This window comes from Monodon monoceros, unplaced genomic scaffold, assembly GCF_005190385.1.
Source record: "Monodon monoceros isolate NGI ecotype Baffin Bay Population unplaced genomic scaffold, NGI_Narwhal_1 Super_Scaffold_22, whole genome shotgun sequence".
Classification (NCBI taxonomy): domain Eukaryota; kingdom Metazoa; phylum Chordata; class Mammalia; order Artiodactyla; family Monodontidae; genus Monodon; species Monodon monoceros.
In genome coordinates, this window is record NW_021703779.1 from 127,175,833 (window position 1) to 127,196,233 (window position 20,401).

At 61.9% G+C, this 20,401-nt stretch overlaps 1 protein-coding gene across 6 annotated transcripts in view; it reads right to left on the reverse strand.

Annotated features, from left to right (window-relative positions):
• Positions 1 to 650: 650 nt before the first annotated feature.
• The window catches only part of HCFC1 (host cell factor C1), a 23,673-nt gene continuing 3,922 nt past the window's right edge, over positions 651 to 20,401 (reverse strand). The window contains exons 2-26 of one of the 6 annotated variants that reach the window (XM_029240610.1): positions 17,551 to 17,699; positions 17,233 to 17,393; positions 16,460 to 16,668; positions 15,462 to 15,546; positions 14,855 to 14,961; positions 13,613 to 13,792; positions 13,171 to 13,530; positions 12,771 to 12,931; positions 12,095 to 12,292; positions 11,511 to 11,735; positions 11,316 to 11,420; positions 10,699 to 10,918; positions 10,237 to 10,379; positions 9,950 to 10,088; positions 9,589 to 9,809; positions 7,541 to 8,975; positions 7,172 to 7,335; positions 6,072 to 6,645; positions 5,321 to 5,641; positions 5,005 to 5,123; positions 4,772 to 4,909; positions 4,255 to 4,440; positions 3,349 to 3,649; positions 2,864 to 2,927; positions 651 to 2,632 (exon numbers count right to left, since the gene is read on the reverse strand). In XM_029240610.1, coding sequence (XP_029096443.1) covers positions 2,593 to 2,632; positions 2,864 to 2,927; positions 3,349 to 3,649; positions 4,255 to 4,440; positions 4,772 to 4,909; positions 5,005 to 5,123; positions 5,321 to 5,641; positions 6,072 to 6,645; positions 7,172 to 7,335; positions 7,541 to 8,975; positions 9,589 to 9,809; positions 9,950 to 10,088; positions 10,237 to 10,379; positions 10,699 to 10,918; positions 11,316 to 11,420; positions 11,511 to 11,735; positions 12,095 to 12,292; positions 12,771 to 12,931; positions 13,171 to 13,530; positions 13,613 to 13,792; positions 14,855 to 14,961; positions 15,462 to 15,546; positions 16,460 to 16,668; positions 17,233 to 17,393; positions 17,551 to 17,699 — 6,005 coding nt within the window. In that variant the 3' untranslated portion in view covers positions 651 to 2,592. Of the gene's footprint in view, positions 2,633 to 2,863; positions 2,928 to 3,348; positions 3,650 to 4,254; positions 4,441 to 4,771; positions 4,910 to 5,004; positions 5,124 to 5,320; positions 5,642 to 6,071; positions 6,649 to 7,171; positions 7,336 to 7,540; positions 8,976 to 9,588; positions 9,810 to 9,949; positions 10,089 to 10,236; positions 10,380 to 10,698; positions 10,919 to 11,315; positions 11,421 to 11,510; positions 11,736 to 12,094; positions 12,293 to 12,770; positions 12,932 to 13,170; positions 13,531 to 13,612; positions 13,793 to 14,854; positions 14,962 to 15,461; positions 15,547 to 16,459; positions 16,669 to 17,232; positions 17,394 to 17,550; positions 17,700 to 20,401 lie in introns of all 6 variants that reach the window. The other 5 variants (XM_029240609.1, XM_029240608.1, XM_029240612.1 and 2 more) reach the window with 5 other exon arrangements.

Consider the following 20,401-nt stretch of genomic DNA (forward strand, 5'->3'; position numbering starts at 1 on the left):
CGCAGCGAGGTGCTCCCCTCTGCCCCGCGTGGGACCGAGGCTGTGCTGGGCCTCGGCCGCCTCACCCCGCGCAGCTCCCGTCTGGTCCGCGCTGAGGACGATCTCTGCCCGTCTTACCCTGGGTACGGCACCACCCTAGCGATAGCAGCCCACCGCAACAGTGCAACTGTCACAGTTGGTTCAACAGAAGCTCTGCTGCCCCCCCTTGGGGGCCCTGGCCCGTGTGCAGGAAGGGCAGACAAGGAGTCACTTGGGCAACGCCCACTGAGCACCAGACGGGAGGAGCCACCCCTCGGTTGACGCCGGGCTCTCCTGCGGATCTGACATCCCGGGGGCTCTCCGGGGTCTGTGAGCGCTCAGTGGCAGGTGCTCGGCCGGCGACCTGCCAGGCCTTGGACCCAGTCCCCTGTCCGCTGGTTGGGGAGAAGGAAGGTGACCTGGTCTCCACACAGGGAATCGGCAACACGTGTCCAGGGAGCCCCTTGGCCTGTGGCCTGCGCTCTGGCCGCCATCATGGGATCTTCTGTGGGCAACCTGGTCCTAGTGTAGCTCAGTGCCAAGGCCACAGCCCACAGAACTTTGAGACACGGGAGCCAATGGGGAAGCAGAATCCCGCTCACGGCAGGCCCCGCGAACAAGAGGCTCCCTGAGGGTTCTGGTGAGCCCTGTGGGGCCCAACTTCCCTACCTCAGGCAGCCTCCTGTGGGAAACCCAGACACAGCAAGACAGCAGATGGTTATTTCAAAAAAAGTCTTTTAATTGTTCAAAATAGCACAAAACGACATCGCACTATGGTAATATTGAGTCACGGGGGTTACTCTACATTAGATGAACAAGCTTACTGTTTCCAGAAACAAGAGATCAACGGGTGCTCGGGAATAGGGACGGGGGGAAACAACGGGACCAGGCGGTGGGCTCCAAGGTGACTAAACATGACGTTCTCCACAGCGAAATATACTATAATACAACAAATCAGAGGCCCCAGAGGCCGTGGGCCAGGGCCGGGGGTTTGCAGAGGCTGGGGTGCCCCCGGCCACAGCTGCGTCTCCAGGGCAGAGAAAGGGGTTTTGAAGAGACCGGCTGGTCGTTTCAAATCCTTCTGTGCGACCCGCCTGCAAGTCTCACTCGTTGCCTAAAGCTTGGGTGTGGGGCAGCAAGCTGTCACTAGCCATTCCAAGCAGAGCCCCAAGCCCACCAAGCCCGGCCCTGGGAGGACGGGCCCAGCTTGGGGACTGCACTGTAAATTCACAGAATCAGTGGCACCACACAACTTGCCCTCCCAGGCTGCCTCTGAGGCCAAGCTCCCCGCCATCATGCACCAGCTTTGCCGAGAGAGGGCGGCTGCAGGAAGCGGCAGTTGTGGGTGTTGGATGCTCTAAGCAGTCATGCCGGGGAGCGAGCCTGGGGGTTGTGGAGAGTGCTGTGGACCCAGGACTGGCCGTCAGGCCGCGGCCCCCACCTCCACACCATCCTCCTCAGCAACCTGACTGACCTCAAGCTCAAGCCTCTAGATGTGGAGCAACTGCCCGTGGGGAGTGAGGTTTGACGGCTCACCCTCCTTTGTCCCAGAGGCCTGGGGACAGGCAGAGGGGCAGAGGACAGGGGCCAGAAAGAGAAAACCGGGCTGGGCAGCAAACACCAGGCCCACAGGGGAGGTTCCATGCCTCTCCTACCCTGGCTGCCCCAGCTTCTCCTCCAGAAAGATCCCTGCCAAGGCTTAGCCAAGGAGAAAGAAGTTTAAAAAAAAGGGGGGGAAAAAAAAAGATACACATTCTGTACACAGCTAACAACAACAACAACAACAACAACAAAAAGGGACAAAACCCCACACGCTAAGGCTAAAATTACAATAAAAATGTTAACTCCGTCAACTTCAACTTAAAAAAAATACAACAACGCAGCAGTTGGTGACGTGGCCCCCAGCCCCACCCCAGAGAGGCTGAGGCCAGGCTCCGCGGGCGGCTACTCTACGCCCCAATTGGGAGTCGGGAGGTTTTCACAGAACACTGCTCAGGCCACCACGGGGTTCCTTCTCCACCTCTTTCTTTTTCTTTCTTCTCTTTTTTTCAAATGGGAAAGAACAGGGGAGGGAGAAAGAGGTGGGTGTACGAAGGCCTCTGAGAAAACGTGTCAGCTTCCCATGGGAGTGCCAGGCAGGGCGGGGTGGGAGAAGCGGAAGGGCGGGCGGGTGTCGGGAAACACTAATGGAAGAAAATGCAACAGAACCAGACAGACACCCAGTTCAGGGTGCGGAGGCGGGGGAAGGGGCCCGGGGGGCACCTCTCCTCGGCTTCCACGCCCACCCCCCACTCCTGGGGCCTTGGTCCCCTGGCAGGCGCTGGGCGGGGAGAGGAAGGGGGGCTCTTCCACATCTGCCTTCTGCTTCCTCCCCACAGCAATGGTAAAATGTGCTTTCTCGAGGTTATTTTTAAAACAGAGGGAGAGAGAGAGGGAGAGAGAACGGGCAGCCGTTGTGGCGGCTCGTGAGGGCAAAGTGAGCGCCGGGTGGGCGGGGCGGGCAGGCCCGGGCGGGCGGCGGTCCTGAAGCAGAGGGGGATCTGGAGAAGCAGCCAGGCGCAGGGCAGCTGCCTCTCACTGACCGTCTGCCTTCGATTTCTTTGGAGCCGATTTCCTTGGGAAGACGGGAGGCAAAGGCAAAGCGAAAAGCGTCAGCTGGGTCCCCACGGCGAAGCGAGTGGGACTCATCGGGGGCTCTGGCTGGGCCCTAGCGGGGCGTCGTGCCCGGTTAAGCAGCCCCCCTCGCTTAAGGAGAAGGCGGGCCCTACTGTCCCCACCGCTCCTTCCTCCCGGGATCCGCCTACCCCTGGCCTCAGAAGGCTCTTGAAAGGCACTCCCCGCTTACATTTCTGGAGAGGACATGGGCCGCTTGCTGGCCGGCTTGGCGCCAGAGCTGTCCTTACTGGTTTCTGAAAGGAAAGAGGCCAACAGTGAGCGAGCAGCTCAGCAACGGGGGTGAGGCGACTCCAGTGGCGCAGCTGAGGGAACGAGAGCGGGGACGACGCCCGTGGCCCCCCCAACCCCGCGCAAACTCTTGACGGAGCAGCCCGAGGCCTCTGCTCCCCACCCCATGCCTCCTGCTGCCGATCTCGGCAGCCCTTCCCGCCCCCAGCAGCCCCGAGCAGTTTCCTCTGCACCCCCAGATGAGGCGAGTAACCCTCCACTCCGAGACACCTACCCAGGGCCCTAGGCCATCACCTGCCCCAGAATATAAAGCCCCCAAGTCCAGCTTGGAGCCGGGTGGTCCCGGCGACGCTCGCGGGGCTTCTCCCCGCCTCCCCCCAACCTCTCCCTAGAGCTGCCCAAAGGAGCCCAACGAACAAGACCCACCTTGCAACCACCTGACCTGCGTGGCCGGGCCGTAGCCCTTCTCGTTGCGGGCAGCGATGCGGAAGATGATGGCGGGCTTGGTGGTGTAGTCGATGTGGGCGTTGGAGAGGCTGGAGGACTGCACGAGGCAGGAGGGGCTGGGCCCACAGTACACCCGCATGAAGGCCAGCTGCGCCGGGGTGGAGCTCTTGGACTCGCCCCCAGACTGCGAGCTCTGGATGGCCAGGTACACCGAGTACTCGATGATCTTCCCAGAGGTCACAGAGGGCGGCTCCCAGGTGAGGTGAGCGCCATCTGGACTCTGGAACCGAGGCGGCAGAGATCAGGCTGGGCCATCTTCAGCCTTGTGACTTATTCCCACCCCGCCCGCCCGGGTACAGAGGGCCTCGAATGCTTCGAAGCCCCCGGAACTGAGTGTTCATACTTCACCCTTCCTCCTAACACAACAAAGCTATTTCAGAGCAGAGCTCCAGGAGCTCCAAAGAGATGGCTTCTTCTGTCCCCACCCGGAAGGCAGCCTGACGCAACAGCACGATAAAACCAACGGGACTCCAAGCAGCCTTCCCAGCCCTGCTCTGCCACCTAGCATGTGGCTCGTCTTTTAGCCTCTTGGCGCCTCAGTGTCCTCATCGGGGGTTTAAGAATTAGATGAAAGAGCACGTGGAGCACAGCACACAGTGTGTCAAAAGGGGGAGGCGGCGGCAGGGGCACGGGGAGGAACTTGCCCCTGTCTCCCTGGCCATCGCCGACAGAGCCAGGACCAGAAGCCTCACCGCAGAGCCAGCTGGCTCTGCCCGCACCTTGGGGCCCCCTCCCGAGTCACCCCCGCCGGCAGCCAGCACGGAAGAGAGCGCTGAGCGCACGGACTCAGCCGAGGACAGAGGCTGATCCCAGGGCAAGACTCACTTTGCTGATTTTAATGGCACAGGGGGCCCCCGGGAAGCCAGGCAGACACGTCTTAAAGGCTGAGATCTCGCTGAAGGGCCCCCGGCCACAGGCGTTGACCCCGGCAACGCGGAACTTATAGGCGGTGCCAGGCTGCAGCTCCTGCTTGCGCAGCTGGTTATAGTCGGGCACCGCGCCCGAGTCGTCCTGCGGGAAGAGGCCGGGTGAACAGGAAGGGAGACACGGAAGTGCCTGACGTGAGAGGGCTGCTGGAGCGTGGCTCTGGGGCCAGCAGAGGAGTTTTCTACCCTGGGGACGATGCAGGTCCACACAGTGGGGTGGGTGGGCCGGGGAAAGGGCAGCCACGGCAGCCCCTGCACGACAAGGCGGGGACAGGGCAAGGTGGGCCAAGGCTGGGCTTCACAGCCACTTCAAGGGTCACAGGGAGAGAGAGGAGGCAGCCCTAAGACAGGCGTGCCCCCGGGGAGCTTGATAAATCCCTACCCACCCGGGGGTCTCAGCTCGCGGGGACACTTACATCCGATGGAGCAGCGTCATCAGGTGGCAGGAAATAGTGTGTCACCATCACGTTGGTGCCTTTAATGACCCCCACATCAAACCACTGGTTCTCTTTCTTCACGGGGGCTTTGCTGGGCGGGGGTGGCAGGTCTGGCTTCTGCAAGTCAGAGAGGGGAGAAGAGATCAGGCCCTCCACCCTCGGGGCCCAGATGCTGCACCCCAACCCCCGAGTCCCCGTCACTCCAGACTCACTACGCCCAGGGACTCGATGCCATTGGCCACTTCCGTCAGGGTAGCCGCGGCCTGCAGCTTCGCGGGACTGGCGACCACGACTGGCTGGGGGGCCACAAACGTGTTGGACGGAGCCAGGCCTGGGAGTAAAGACGGCATCAACAGGAAAGGCCCCGGAGACCTGGCTTTTGCGTGGGAGCCCTTCCCGCAGGCTAGAGGACACGCCCGCCTCTGCACGGAGGGGCCCGGGACCAGCGCCGCCCCCCACCCCCACCGCCGCCCCGAGACTTTCTTCCGCAATCAACCGAGTTCCCCGGGGGAGCAGGGCCCCACTCACTCTCAGTGGCTGTGGAGGGCAGCAGTGCCACGGTGCTGGGCGCAGCCCCGGCCAGCTCGTTGAGGCAGTTGCTCTCGATGGTCGGGTCGTTGAGGCTGTCGGCAGGGGCCAGCGCCTCCGTGGGGAGGTGGTGCTGCTGCTGCTGGGCCTGCGCCTCCTGGAGCTGCTGCTGCTGCACCAGGGCGGCCAGCTCCTGCTGCGTCAGCACGATGGGGATGGTGGTAGCCTGGCCCTCCTGGCCCTCGGCCGACAGGTGGCTCAGCTCCGCCTGCGTCACAGCGGCCGCCGCCTCCGACGTGTCCATGGGCTCCCCGGTGCCTGCTCCAGGTGGAGACGACTTCTACTTAGGAGGAGCGGCAGGTGGGACAGCCCAGCCCCGGCTACCCATGGTCACCGCCCTCCCGGAGCTAGGGGCAGCCCTGGTGGGCGCCGGCCCTCAGAGCCTGTCTCTCAGACCTCGTCTCCGGCCCACCTCTACCCTGCCCTCCCCCGCCCGAGTAAGCCCGCTTCCTTCCTGGGCGCCCAAGTCAGCCTGCCCTCCCCGTCAAGTCTGCGGCATGCTGCCCTGGCGGGAGACAAGCCTCCTCTTCCCAGGCTGTCACCGGGGCCCGCCAGCCAGGGTTGCCAGCAGGGAGGCTCCAGAACCCCGGTTCCTCACTCCTCCCGAGGAGTCCGTCTTCCCCTCAGGGCTCCCACCTACCCTGAACCAAAGACAGTGGGGTAAGCCACCTACCGTGACCCCAGCACCTACCCATGACGGCCTGCTGCGCGGCCTGGAGCACGGCCTGGATGGCCAGGGCCTGGGCTTCCTCTGTGGCCGCGGCCTGGGCGGCCGCTTCAGCGGCAGCAGTCACCGCCAGCTCCTCGGGGGTGAGCCCCGTTACCATGAGGGTGGTGGTGCCCGCCTGGGCCTCGGCCATCAGCTCTTGGGGAAGTGACAACTGGTCTACTTCGGACTGCGTGGGCGGTGGCGGCTGGACCACCACAGTGGCTACCACGGCTGAGCTGGCAGGCTCCTGGCCTGAAGACGGGTCCCCTGTACTGCTCAGATCCACGGCGGCCTGGAGCTCGGGGGCCTGGGAGGCTGACAGGACCTCGGCGGACTCCCCCATCAGGGGTGCGGAGGCAGGCTGCAGGAGCTGCCGTGGCGGAAGCTGCTGGCGAGGCCCTGGCGAGGCCTGGAGCTCCTCTGGGGGCTGCAGGATGTCAACAGCAGAGAAGGGCATGTCAGAAGTTTCTGTGTTGGCTATGGTCACTGTTATCGTGGCCGGGATGGGGACTTCGGTGGTCAGAGCCCCTGGGGTAGTCTCGGTCACTGATGAGATCTTCTAGAAAGGGAGAGAAGCCCCTGTCAGAGAGAAGGAGCGGGAGGCCAGAACCAGGCAGACCTTCATCTTTCCCTGTGGGCCAGGATTTGCATTCCCCAGGGGCCGCCACGACCCCATCTGATGAGCAGGGGCAGTAGATCACTGAGCAGTGGGGGGCGTGGCAAGAGGAGTAGAGACCCGCGACCTGCCGGCCAATTTTACCCCATCCTCACAGAGGTCTCCCCGCCTCGCCAAAGGGGCCCTCAGACTCCCGCTGCGCCACTCTTACAGGCGACAGCCGAGTAACAAGCCATAGGAAACAGCTATAGAAAGAAAAGCGCCCACGAGACACCCACCAAGCCTGGGGGCCTCCTGCGCCCTGCCCTGTCAGGCACGAGGCTGCCCTTCTATGGTCTGGAAAAGGAACCAGGAGTGGCGCGTGCCTGGAGCGAGAGTGACACCTAGTGTCCAATCCTGGAACAGCGCAGGCCTGAAGTGCGGTGGGCAGCAGGGAGGCAGAGGGGGGCCCTCCGGGGGCTCTTACCGGCACCGAAGGGCCCGGGACCGGTGTGGACTGTGTCACAGTGGTCACGGCCCGTGTCAGCGTGGAGGACACCGTTGTTGTGATAGGACTGGAACCAGGGATGTTCACGCCGTCGCCCTGGGTGCTCTCCACCTCTCCCTGGTCGCTGGCAGGCGGCGGGGGGTCTGCGGGGGGCAAGCGGAGAGCGGGATGACAGGCCCCCCTCCAGCAGGGTTTCCACCCAGCTCTGCCAGCAGGGGACACCATCGCCCAGAGGACCCGCCCAGGCTAGTAAACCGAGCTCCGCGGAATCAAACCGAAGGCCTCTTGCTGGGGCCTGGGGCCTGGGCCCCGGGGAGCACGGGTGCCAGGCTGGCCGCCTCCACCTACCTTGGTTGGAACTCATGTTGGAGGTGACGGTGGTGGCCGTGTGCGTGGTGCCTGTCTCGTGGGTCTCACAGGGTGGGTTGGAGCACACCCTCTGCGTCGGGAAAGGAGCCAGCAATGAAGCTCCCGCCTGGGGGGTAACTGCGGGCGGTGCCGCCCCCTCCAAGCCAGACTCCAGGGTTCTGTGGGAGGGCGCGGCGTCAGGGAGCAGGGCGCCCATGCTGACTGACATGGTGGTACCGGTGGAAGCCGTCTGGTGCGTCTCACAGGGGCGGCCAGCGGGGGGCTGCTGCCCACCCTCTGGCTGGCCCGCACCCCCGGTGGACGTGGCGGTGGTGGGCGTAGGGGTGGTGCCCGTCTCGTGGGTCTCGCACGGGGGGTTGGAGCAGACCTGCGTCACGGTGGCCGAGGAGCACAGCAGTGCCTCCAGGGCCTTCGCAGTCACAGCGGCGCCAGGCGAGCTCTCGTACCCAAGCGCGGGCATCCCCTGCACCTCACTGGGTTCCCCGGCACCCACGGTAGAGCGGGCCGTGGTGGCGGTGTACGTCGTGTGGGCGTGATGCGCCTCCAGCTGGCGCCCCACGGATACCAGCGGGCCCAGGCCAGCTAGGGGGCTACCCTCACCACCAGGCCTGACCTGGGTGCTCAGAGGGCCCAACTGCACGAGCGTGGCGCCACGGCCACCAGCCTCCAGGGCCAGGCTTGGTCTGAAGAGCGGGCCAGCTGAGCACGGGGCCCCGGTGGCCATCACAGTCATGGTGGTGCTGGTCGCGCCGGTCTGGCGGGTTTGGCACGAGGGCTTGACAGAGCCCTGGGCTCCCTCTGACGCCCCGGCAGCCATGCCGACCCGGACCACGGCGGGCACGGTGCTTGCCACACAGGTGTACCGGATGTCTCGCCGCTGCCCGGCTCCGATGCCTGACATGGCGGTGGTGGCCGTGCTGGTGGTGCCCGTCTCGTGGGTCTCACACGGCGGGTTGGAGCAGCCGTGCTGCCCAGCCATGTTGGAGGTGGCGGTGGTGGCCGTGTTGGTGGTGCCCGTGTCGTGGGTCTCGCACGGCGGGTTGGAACAGACGCGAACCACACTGCCGTTCTGCTGGCCCACTGTGGAGCTCACGAGAGAAGCAGCTGCCTCTTGTCTGTCGCAGACAAACTGAACCTGGGTGGGCTGCGGGTGTCCCCCGAGATTAGCCACGACAGTGGTGGTGGCTGTGTTGGTGGTGCCCGTCTCGTGGGTCTCGCAGGGCGGGTTGGAGCACACCAGTGTCACAGTGCCGGGCTGCACGTCACCCTGGCCTGAGTCAGCGATGGTGACCGTGGCCGTGGGCTGTTCTGTAGTAGGCGAGGCCAGAATGGACACGGGGAGGTCGTGCACAGGCTGGGCCTCGACCCCGCTGGGCGCTGTGATCAGAGTCACCTGGGTAGGCTGGGAGACAGGCTGGGGGAGAGGCCAGATGGGGAATTAGTACAGCATCCCCTACGCTGGCTGGGACCACCAGCTTGGCTCCTAAAGCAACAAAGCTGGCAAATCCAGGACCTGCTCACCCTCTGACCCCAAGAAACTGACTCTCTCAGGAACCAAGGAAGAGGTACTGCGTCACCTCAAGGGCCACAGGGACTGGGAAGGGGCTGGGCGGGGGCGAGGCCTGGGCTGGGAACCCTGCTGACCCCAGGCTGTACCAAGGCCAGCCACAGACGCTTCACCACTTCACCAGGAATTCAGCTTACAACGTACGAAGAGAAAGATGCTATATGCACCCCAAAATGAATTGTCGTACCCTCTACAGTATCACGAAAGAAAAAGCCTAACGCTCAAAAACTAAAAATGGCTGAAATATATTATCTCAGCACGACATGCTATCAAACGGTGACTAAGAATCGCAATTACGTGGCTACAGGGAAACCGTCCTATGGGTGCCACACACAGGAGGGAAAAAAAGGACCCAGCTGCACATGGCAGCAGAAGGAAGCCTGGAGAGGATGGCCCCAACGTGGAGACCGGAACCCTCAGGCTGGGCCCGCGCTTCCACGTGCTCTCCCGGCTGCCCTACCTGCATGGTGATGGTGGGGGTGGTGAGCCCACCGGCCGCCGTCAGCGTGGTCTGCGCCGCCGACACGGTGATGGCAGTGGGGTTGATCACTTGGCTCGAGAGGGTGGCGATGGTGCCCAAGGTGGTGATGGGTGTGGCCAGGGAGGCACTGGTGCTGTGGCCCCCGGCCCCGGCGAGGCTGGTGGACACGGTGCCTGTCACGGTGCCTAGGGTCGTGACGCCTGAAGGCAGAGAGGGAGGCGGGGGTGGGATGTGGGAGGAAGCCCGCTGTTGGCACCGCCTTCCCGGCAGCTTTTCTCCCTGGGCAGGCGGGGCCGGGGCGCACCCCGACTCTGCCCCACTCCCCCCGCAGCCTACACACCTGTTGTGCCCTTCACGACCAACGTGGTGACAGCCGGCTTGACAGCGGAGACAGTAACGGGGGTGACCAGGCGGACGCCGCCCATGGGCACGGTGCGGAGAATGGTGCCCGGCTGGCCGGGGGCTCCCTTCAGCACCACCTGGGATGTCAGAGGAAAGCAGCCTCACATCACATGCGGGCTGGCCAGACCCTGCGCTGGCCCTCCCAGGCCCCACGGGAAGACCCACGTGGCCTGCTGTGCTCCCGGACTGGACCCTGGGGTGAGGAGAGGGCCAGGCACGCCGCACCTGGGTCACTCCTTGCTGCCCGTGGCCAGTGGCGATTTTGGGAACAGCAGTGATGATTTTGGCGGGGGCTCCAGTTCCGGAAGTCATAACCTTGGTGGTGATAATGGTGATGGGGGACTTGATGCCGGGACTGCTGGTCACACCTGGAGAAGAGGGGGGCAGCCTGGCTTCAGGCTGGGCCACGAGGGACAGCGCCGGCCTCCCACCCGGGCCTGCTGCCGGGTCCCGTTTCTCTTGGGCCCCCTTTCAAGCAGTTACTCCTGCTGCCCCTTGATTAAAACAAAGAAGTACCAACTGTAGCCGTAACCCCTGCTACCTCCCGACATATCTTAAGGAAAAGGCAGGGAGAGGGTGGAAAAGAGGGGAAAACCAGAATGGAAACACGTCGCAGCCCGCCCTCCATCTGCCTGCCTTTTCCCTCCTGACATAGTCCCTCACCAGCACGCTGGAGGAGGCCCCTACCCGTGGCGCCCGCCTGCGTGATGATGGCCGACATGGGGATGGTCTTGATGATAGTGGTCGTGCCGGGCTTGGTGGTGCTGGGGGACACGCTGCTGATGCCCAGGATGGTGGGCTTAGTCCCTGCCCCGCTGGCCTGCGTGGTAGTGATGATGGTGGTGGGCTTCCCATCTGCTGATGTCACCAGCTTCAGGATAGTCCCAGCTGGCAGGGGCCCTTTGGTCTGTAAGGGGAAAACACGCAAAGAGGGGGTGAGGTGAACCGGCATCATTGTCAAGATGGGAAATGTTTTTTTTTTTTAATTTTTAATTGAAACACAGCTGATCTACAATGTTGTGCTAGTTTCAGGTGTACAGCTAAGTGATTCAGTTATACCCATATATATCCATCCATCCTTTTTTAGAAGAATGGCAACTTTAACAGTGACTCTGGTCTGGCTAGTCTCCAATGGCAGCCCAGGCAGCTCAGAGTATTCTGAAGACCGAGGGTGCCAGGACCAAGCAGTAGGACCTTCTGTGCCATCAGTGCTCATGGGATCATGTCTAGCCAGGGATGCGAGTTCTAGCCCCAGGCCAGCGCCCACTCTTGCTTGTGTCACAGTCTGGAGCCCACGAGCTCACCTGGATGATCTGAGTCACCGGGCCTGTAGACGCCTGGCCTGTGACTGCAGAAGTCTGAACGGGTTTGGTCTGGACCACTGACATCACTTTGCCCAGATTGGAAATCTGAAAAGGAAGACATAGAGCACAAAGAGTGATCCAGAGACCAGTCAAGGGCACGGCCTGGGCTGGGCTCTCCTGGCACCCATCACTCACCAGAGCACTGCCTCCTGGGACAGAGATGGGGCTCTTCACCAGGGTGATGGTCTTGGTGACCCCACCCACCACTGTGGTCACCACCTGTGCTTGCTGGGCCACTGTCACAGTCCCCGACTTGTGTACTGTGATGATGGGGCGGGTGGACGTGTTGGCGGCAGAGGAGACAGACGTCCCCACCTGGGCGGCTGCAGTCTTCAGCATGCGAGTGGCTGGGTTGCTCACCTGGAGGGAGCAGAGAAGAGTGGTGGGCGGGGCAGAGAGCGCCCGAATGGCGGGGGTGCGCACACAGCAGAACTCTAGCCTGCCCTGCCCCATGCGTGCATGCGTGAGTGCGTCCCTAGCTCAGTTTGGTTTACCTTTCCTCTAGCAAAGCAAGGGAGGACACTGGGCCAGCAAGTCTAGCCTAAGGCTGCCACACCCCTATAGCTGTCAGCTTATTCCACAGCCCACAGCAAACACCAGTTACGGACCTACAGCCTCTGCGGGTTGGTCCAAAGCCCGGAAGGAGTGACCACTGTCTGATCACAGTGCCCAGAAGCCCCCGGCCCCAAGGCTGAGAACCAGGCCCAAGGGATGCTCACCATGACTGGCGAGGAGGCCACCTTCACAGTGGCTGGGAGGGTGGTGGTGCCAGGCGTCACAGCCACAGTTTTGACGATGGTGGTGCCGGCCGGGACACTCAGCACCGTGGGTGCCGAGGAAGGAGGGATCTTCTGGGTGGCGGCAGCCGCGGCTGCCAACGCCGCCATGCCACTCATCTGCGGGTTGCTGCCGATGACCTGCAGCGGGCGCAGGGAGTGTGAGCCCACAGGGAGTGCCAGGCCCGCGGCCACCACACTCCCTGCTCCACAGCCTTCACCAGAACCCGCCTGGCTCGCCCTGAAGCAGCACCTCTCAGCGTCAGGACTGCTGGGCCCTGCTCTACTGACCCCAGACGTGGACTCCTACCACTGACGAGGCACAGCAACCTGGCAGCAAGAGTTACGAGTAGTTCTGGATCTTTCCTAAAGACCACGGAGACAGATACAGCTCTCTCCTCATGGGGCTGAGTCAAACCCCAGCTGGCTAGATCCTCCCCTCAGGCTCCAGGACAAGAAAATACACACTTAAAATGCCCTTGAGGTCAGACGGGCGGTTCTGAAGTCAGTGCCGAGCGGGCGCCTCATCTGCACTTTACGGTGCAGGACGAGCGGGACTCGAATCCCGCCAGCGCACCACCGACCGCCAGGAAAGCCCCGCCCCGCCCGAGCTTCTCACCGTCCCCTGGGCGCTCTGCGTAGGCACGACCATTCGCACGCCTGCGGGAAGGGAGGTCACAGTGACGGGGGCTTTCCCAGCCTGGCTGGCAGGCCGCATGGTGACCAATGGGGTTCCTGTTGTAGCCTGAGGACCGGTCACTTTGAGAACAGCAGGGACACCTGGCAAGAGAAGGGGCAGAGGCGAACAGCTTCTGTGACCTGCTTGTGCTTCAAATCTGGCCCTTCCAGACACCCTCAGTGACAGCCTCCAAGGTCGGGACTGAGGTCCCCCGCCACCACTTGGCCACAAGCCTGCACGAATGGCCACCAGGTGTGCCGTCTGTCTAGCGGTCCTCACTCAGGCACGTGACCCCCTGGTGGGCCGGATCTTGCCCTTGAGAGCCCGGCCCCCGGCTCACCTTGAGTCCTGGCTGCGGCAGGCACGGAGATCGAGCTACCAGGCACCGTCGGCAGGACCTGGATGGTGGTGGTGGTTGGGGTGGTGGCGGCAGCCTGGGGCAGGAGCGTGATGCCTACTTGGGTCAGTGGCTGCACAGCAGGCGCGGCTGCTGCTGGGGCAGGGCTCTTGGGAGGGTTGGCAGGCACAGACGGGACTGGATTGGGTGTAGGGGAGGTGGCAGTAGCAGCCGTGGCAGGAATGTCATATTTCTGGAGCTGCAGAAGATAACTGTCGGCTGTTGCCACAGCCCCCCAGCTCACCTCCAGGGAGTTGGTGTTGGCTCGTACCAGCTGTACCCGGGCCGGGGGCGGTGGCTTTTCTGTAAGAGAGCACCGCTGGTGAGAAGGCGGCAGCAGAGACTTCAGGGACGGGCATGGCAGCTCTCCTCCGGTCGGCCTTACCCGTTTCCAGGTACCAGAGGTCCTTGCAGCAGACCTGGTTGTTCCAGGCCTTTCGGTAGCCGTCACGCCCACTCCAAATGTACAGGCGGGTGTTGATGGCTACAGCACAGTGGCCGGCACGGGCCCGGGGAATATTGTCCTCCAGCGTATCCATCAGGATGGTCTCCCAGGCCATGGTATCTGGGGAGGGCAGGATGTGGAGGTCAGTAGGGGGCAGAGGAATAGACAACCCCCAAGGGCTCTTTGGCCTTTTGCTGTCAGGGATGGGGAATTAAAACCAGGAAGTCATCAAAGGTTACTAAATTAAGACAAAGACAAAAACAAAAACAACTCCACATAGCAAAAAGACCGTAAAAAATTATAAACCACGAACTACAAACTGGGAAAACTATGTGAAACACACAGCCAAAGGTTTCCCTTCTCACACATCAAGCAACACAAGAGCCTCTAGAAAGAGATGGGTGAAGAGGAACGCAAGTTACAGAAAAGGTGACAAGAGGATCCGAGGAAAAATACATACCCTCACTCACGATTAAGGCAAACTTAACCCAGAGGATGCCTGGCAGTTTGATGTTCGTGCTGGTGCAGCCAGGGCTCAGGGTGAGCCAGGGGAGGGAATGGGGGCTGGCCCATGGGGAGAGTCAAGTGCCTACCGGGCTCCGCAAAGAGCGAACTGTTTGCCGGCCTGGCAAACACTGCCAGGGGCATCTGTGTGTACAGCAACATCCCTCTGAAAGCAAGTCTACCTCTAGGTCTTCCTCTTTGAATACAATTGCACTTGGCGAGAATGGTGTGAGGATACTCACGAGCAGCGTTGGTGCAAGTTTTGACACCACGAGAGCAATTCAAAAGAATGAGGCCACTCGCCCTGCAGGGATGGGATGGTCTCCAGGACAGAGTAAATGCAAGGGTCAGGGGCCGCACTGCGTACAGCAGGCCGCTGTCCTGTTTCCTCGGTTTTAAAGGAACCTAGAGGCAACGCTCGTGTATATAGCAAAGTCCCTGCAGGGTGGGTGAGAAACCACCAACAGGAGACAGGAGGGATGCTCTGCGTGGTTACGCTGGGTAGGAAGAGCCTATTCAAAAGACGCAAAGGAGGAGCGTCCCTCAGAGCACTTGGGCCACTGGCTACTCCTGGCGGATTCTAGAGGCACGGCCTAGAAGCAGCTCGGCTCCCTGTGCTCCCCACACAGCTTTCAGGCCGAGGAGGCCGCTCTGAGCCCAAGCCCGAGGAGGCCATACCCAGGTTGAGACAAGCCAGTGTGTTGGTACACTTCCACTCCTTCTCGTGTGTGGCCACTTTGACGTCATCCATGACGAGAGGCACCCAGCCACCAAACACGTACATTCTGGGACGAGGGAGGGAAGAGTAGGAGAGGATTGTAGAGGAGGTGCCAAGCTAGAGGCCACCTCTTCCATCCAGAAACTTCTGAACACACTTGGTCCTCTAGCTCTCCCCAGGACGCACGAAGCTCTGGACGTGGCCCTCTCCTACTTGGTGGCTCAGCCCTCACAAGAACTGTGTCACCTCCAGTATGTGGAGCCTCGGTTTAGCTCACCTAAAGCTCACCTCAGTCCCCATCGTTCTTATATTCACTTTGGGACTTTGGCATTGACAAAAACACTCAGCTGCTGGCGGAGAGGACGGTCTGTGCCCCTCTACCCTCTGTCTTTTCTCAGTCCCCCAGGGTCATAATGGAAAGACGGGGCTGCCGAACGCCAGCCCAGCCAGAAAGAGGTCTCCTCAGGCCTTAGGGGTTGCTGGAAGGAAACTGCGAGCCCACGGGGGTGGGGGTGGGGGTGGGGGTGGGGTGGGCTAGGAAGGGAAAAGCCGTGGCTGGCTGCTCACTTGTTTCCTATGGTCGTAGCCGAGTGGAGACTTCGAGGAAGAGGTGCCACCCCGCTGAGGCTGGGCTTATTCCACGTCAGAGTCTCTGTGCAGAGCAATGGGAAGGGAAGGTTACCCATACCAGGTCGGACACGGGCCCTCTGACCCACAGGATGTGCCCCGGACACAGGGAAGGTGCGGGGAGGCAGGTGCTGACCCAGCGCAAGAATTCCATACCTGGCCTCCTTACAGCCCATGGGAGGCCCTCCGATCACCAGGTGCTGGCATTTCCCAAGCTGTGTTTACCGTCCTCTGAACTTTTACTGAGCACCCACTACAGGCCAGCACCGCTCCTGGGGCTGGGGTAGGAGCGGCGGGCGCACCTTCTGACTCCCGGCAAGACGCACTCTCTCCCACACCGCCTCCGCCACCTACAGAGCCGCTGCTGCTGGGGATTCTGCTCCTGAGACACTGTTTCTTTCGAGCACCGATGCTGCCCCACGGGACCACCTAACCCTCCAGACATGTGTGGTCGGCCACCTTCTCCTCTCAGCCTTCTTCAGGTCGAAAGCCTGAACTCCTTTCAACCGCTCCCGCTTTCCCACCTGCCGACCAGCCCGAGGAGTCCCCACGGCTCTAAGGGCATCTGTACATCCCCTCTGACTGTGACAGACCAGGGGGCTCCGCTCCTGGCACAGCCTGACCACTGACAAGTCAACAGGGACAGGTGCTACCTCATCTACACAGTTCCATTCTAGAAAGGCCTTTCCATCTCCCCTCACTCTCCTGGAAGACAGCAGACCAACTCAGCCAACCGAGCCTTGCTCTTTCTTCAAGCAACGCCACAAGCTCGGGGCAAAGATGACAGCCCCAAATGGGTCCTATCCTGACCCTGCAGCAAGTACAGGGCTAGGCGGGACACTCCCCTCCCTGTGAGCCCCAACTCAACACCCCACACCGGCCGCCCAGCAGACCAGCTTCGCGCCAAGACTACTGGAGCCGCCGCACCCACATCTTACCAATATCCAGGGTCCAGAGGTCCCCCAGCCTGCAGCCACTCATCCCTCCATAGATCACCAGCTTGGACTTCTTGTTGTCTTTCTCGGTGTAGACCACTGCAGTGTGGGACTCCCGGGGTGGGGGAAGGACGCCGTAAGTGATGGGAATGTCCCAGGCTACCACTCCAGAGCCTGGCCGCAGTTCCAGGATGTATAAGTCATTCAGGTACCTGGAGAAGGACAGTCAGTTATGGCGGGCCACCGGCTTCGATGGGTGAACAGTGGACTCCTGGGGAGACAAAGGGGGCTGAGGCTGCACGAACCCCAAGGTCTTCTACCTTCGCCCCGAAGGAGGGGCTACCAGAAGCTCCAGAGGAGGAGAGCAAGGAGAAGAGGAAGAGCCGGATGGGGTGTGCCAGTCTGCCCTGCACACGAAGCTGGGCGTGACGTGAGGGCCTCCCGGGTGAAAAGGGGGCACCATCTCAGGACTGCCTCCAAACTTCAGGAAGGACAGCACCCATCACGAAGGCTGCAGGCAGCAGGTGCTGAGAGGCAAAGCGCCAGCTCTAAACTGGGTCTGAGGAGCAGGAACCAGCCCAAGGCAAGGTGGGTTTCTACCTCCTGGCCTGGCCCTCCTCCCACGAGGCCTCCTCGGGGTTAGAAAGCTCCTTAGAGGGCATCCAGTGCCACCCTCTTGTTTCACAAAGGAAAGGCACTTGGCACGGCAGGCTTGGCTGCTATGTGAGCGAGCACCCGCCTTCACGGGATTCCACGTGAACAGGACAAAGCCTCACCTCGGAATGTTGTTCTTGGGGTCCTCGCTATCGTTGGCCAGACCTCCAAACAGGTAACATTTGTTGCCCACAAGGGAGAAGCTGTGCCCGAGCCGAGGACACGGAGGGGGCCCGTTTTTGGGCGTCTTTGCTTTGAGTCTCTTCCACTCCCACCGGCTTGCCTGCAAAATGAAGACCCAGTGATTAAATCGGGGATGAGCCGGCCGCTGGCCGCACAGGGAAGGGCTGGTGCTGATGAGGGAGGGACCTGAAGGGAGTGAGAAGGTCCTGGGTGACATGGGGCCTGCCCCCGCCCCTGCCCCAACAACCAGGGCCTACCTGGAGCTCGTAGAGGTCGTTGCTGTATTTGCCGTACTCCACCATCCCGCCAAATACCAGCAGGCGAGTCCCATCGCACACGAAGCCATAGGCTGCACATCCAGGAGGGATGTCCCCTCTCACGGCCGGGATGAACCACTGGTTGGTCGCTGGAGAACAAAAGTTAGCAGAAGTCAGAACTCCTCGGGAGCCCCTAGAACCAGAACCTCCACCCCTCTTCCTCCCCACGCCCACCAGCCTTCAAAATACAGTCTAAGAAAGGAGGAGCTGAGGCACTGCCTCTCTTCCCAAGGATGTGGGACTTTCTCCTTTTACCATCCAAGTGCCAGCCCTCTATCCAAGCCGTCTTCCAAACCCCTTGGCCTCAGAGGCCACCTCAAAACAGCCTGTGATCACCCTGCTTCTCATCACGGTCGTCTTAAAAGGCAGGAAGTCACTGACCAAGAAAATTCGTCAGCTTCTGGCGATGTGGCCACCTCCCGCCACTCTATGGGTCATCGGAAAGAAACGTCTGACACCCAAAATACCGTCCAGGGGCCCGTGGCTGCACCTCTAAGTGGCCAAAAGAGCTACCAGTGCAGGCTGGGAGCAGCAGCCTGCGGTACAGGCTGGGGAGGGCCATGGGGGTACGAATCAATCTCTACTGCTGTTTCCCGGGTGACGGTCCGGAGCAGCCCTCCCCCGGGCCCCCCCCCTCCCCCCCCCCTCCCCCCTCCAGAACACGGGCAGAGGTGGCGGCAGTCAGTGCCAACTAAGCTGCCCAAAGCCCATCGCCTCTAGCCGGGCTGGGGCTCCCAACCTGCCCCTGCTCTGCCTGGCATCCCTGCCCCTCCTGGGCCACCACCCTCACGTCTGCCATGCCAGGTCTTCCCGGAAAAGTCCGGGGGCAAACGCTGCCCTCTTGTGAGGGATGCCTTCTGTCCTATGTTATTTGAAGGGCCATCCCCTAAAACATACACCACACTCTCTCCGAAAACCCCAAACCGGCAGCCGACTGCAAATCCGATTCCATGCCCCTCGATCACTTTTGGTCAAACATAGGCAAGTGAATTGGGACTGAGGGGCCGGTGGGCAGGGCACGGATCTGGGAGCGAACAGAGCCCCTGTGGGGGCGTGACAGGAGCCGGGACAGCACTGCGCACCCGGTCCCTGATCCCGTCCAGGCTGGGTAACCCGACTCTACCTGCAGCTGGGCAGAGAGGCCTGCCCCACCCCGCCGCCAAAAACACACCACACTTCCCGAGGTAAAGGCGGCCGGCTCGCCGCTTCCCAAGTGTACACGTTAGTTTGCAGTGGGCTGTGGGTCCCGTCCTCAGTTCAGCAGCCAGCGGGCCTCCGGGTGGGTCCCCTGCCTGCTCTGCACGCCCAGGCCCCAGACCCCCGCGCTCCGCCTCGTCCTACCGCGCAGCGCGAAGACAAACCGAGAAGAGCAGCAGCTTTCCAGGCTGGAGCCATCAGCCCTGCCCGAACTGGGGGAGATGGCCTCCCGCGGTGCCCGGAAGGAGCTTCATCCAAGTTCCCGGGATAGAAGCCGACACAGACCTCTGAGCCTCCCTCCGTGGACAAAGGAACAGAGACCAGGAGTGGAAGTAACTTACCCGAGGTCACAGGGCCAAACACACACACACAGATGAGAACCTTGTCACCGACTTAAAGTGACTGCTAGGTGCCCACCTGAGGGCCGGGAGGAGGCTACACGGGAAACGGCAGCTCTCTCGTCACATGCCACCACTGACTCAGCGGGCCGGGCTAGAGGGACCTGTGACGTCCTGACAGCTCATTCTACAGCACCCAAGAGGGGCTGATCTCATTCTAGAGCACTCCAGGCAGGGCAGGGGCCCTCTGCACCGCCATCAGGAGCAGTCTGTCAGGCGGCACAGTTTCTGGTCTGAAGCCAGAACCTGCCGCTCTTCACATCACCTACAGTCCCAGTTCTACCCTGAGATGGCAGCTGCCCCCAGTCATGTCACCTCTCGCTCATCTAGCGGGGCAGGCGGCGCATGACCCGACCTCCGGGTCCCTCCTTCTCCCTAGGCTTGGGCTTGTCGCCACTCTCAGCTTCGAGGGGGGCCGAGGAAGGGAGGCCTGTACCCAGGAGGCGGGAGGTGGCCGAGCCCCTCCCCCCGCAGCTGCCTTCCCGCTCGGCTGAGGCTCGAAGCGGGGGTGGGGGTGGGGGTGGGTTCTCAGAAGGGGTGACATGGGAGCGGGGCCTTGAAGGCTGAACAGGACTTCCCGACAAGTGAAACCAGCCGCCGGGCCGAGCAGGAAGTGACTGTGAGAGCAAGAAGGACCCAGAACGGAGGGGGAACGGGGTTTGAGATAAGCTCAATTTAGTGACCAATTAGCTCCAGGGACAGAGGAACAGGGAGGTGTCTCCAAGGTGGTGGCCCGCACCCCTTAACTGAAGGGCGACACAGCCCGACAGTCTCGGTGACGGCCTGTATTCTGCCTGACTCCACTGCCAGCCAGCAGGGTGACCCTGGACCTGTCACTTCCCCTCTCAGACCCCAATTTCCTCATGCGCAAAAACAAGGAAGTTCCATTAGATGTTTTCCAAGGCTCTTTCCGGTGGTATCAGTTGCAGACATTCGAGAACCACTGAGGCAGACCAGCCTTGGGCCACTGGTTTGGCAACCAGCCACACCCTCCCCTCACCAGGGCGCACCCCACTGTGTCAGGGCCGGGTCCTCCGAGTAATCCGCTTTGCTGTTGAAGTAAAATTCCCCGAGGTCAAGGACAGTTGCTACCCTAAGATCTCCCAAAGGCCTGTTAAGTGTTCCACAGCCACCAAAGAGGAAGGACACACACTTTCTCACACACACACCCTTCAAGTGCACACCTGCCACCCCCA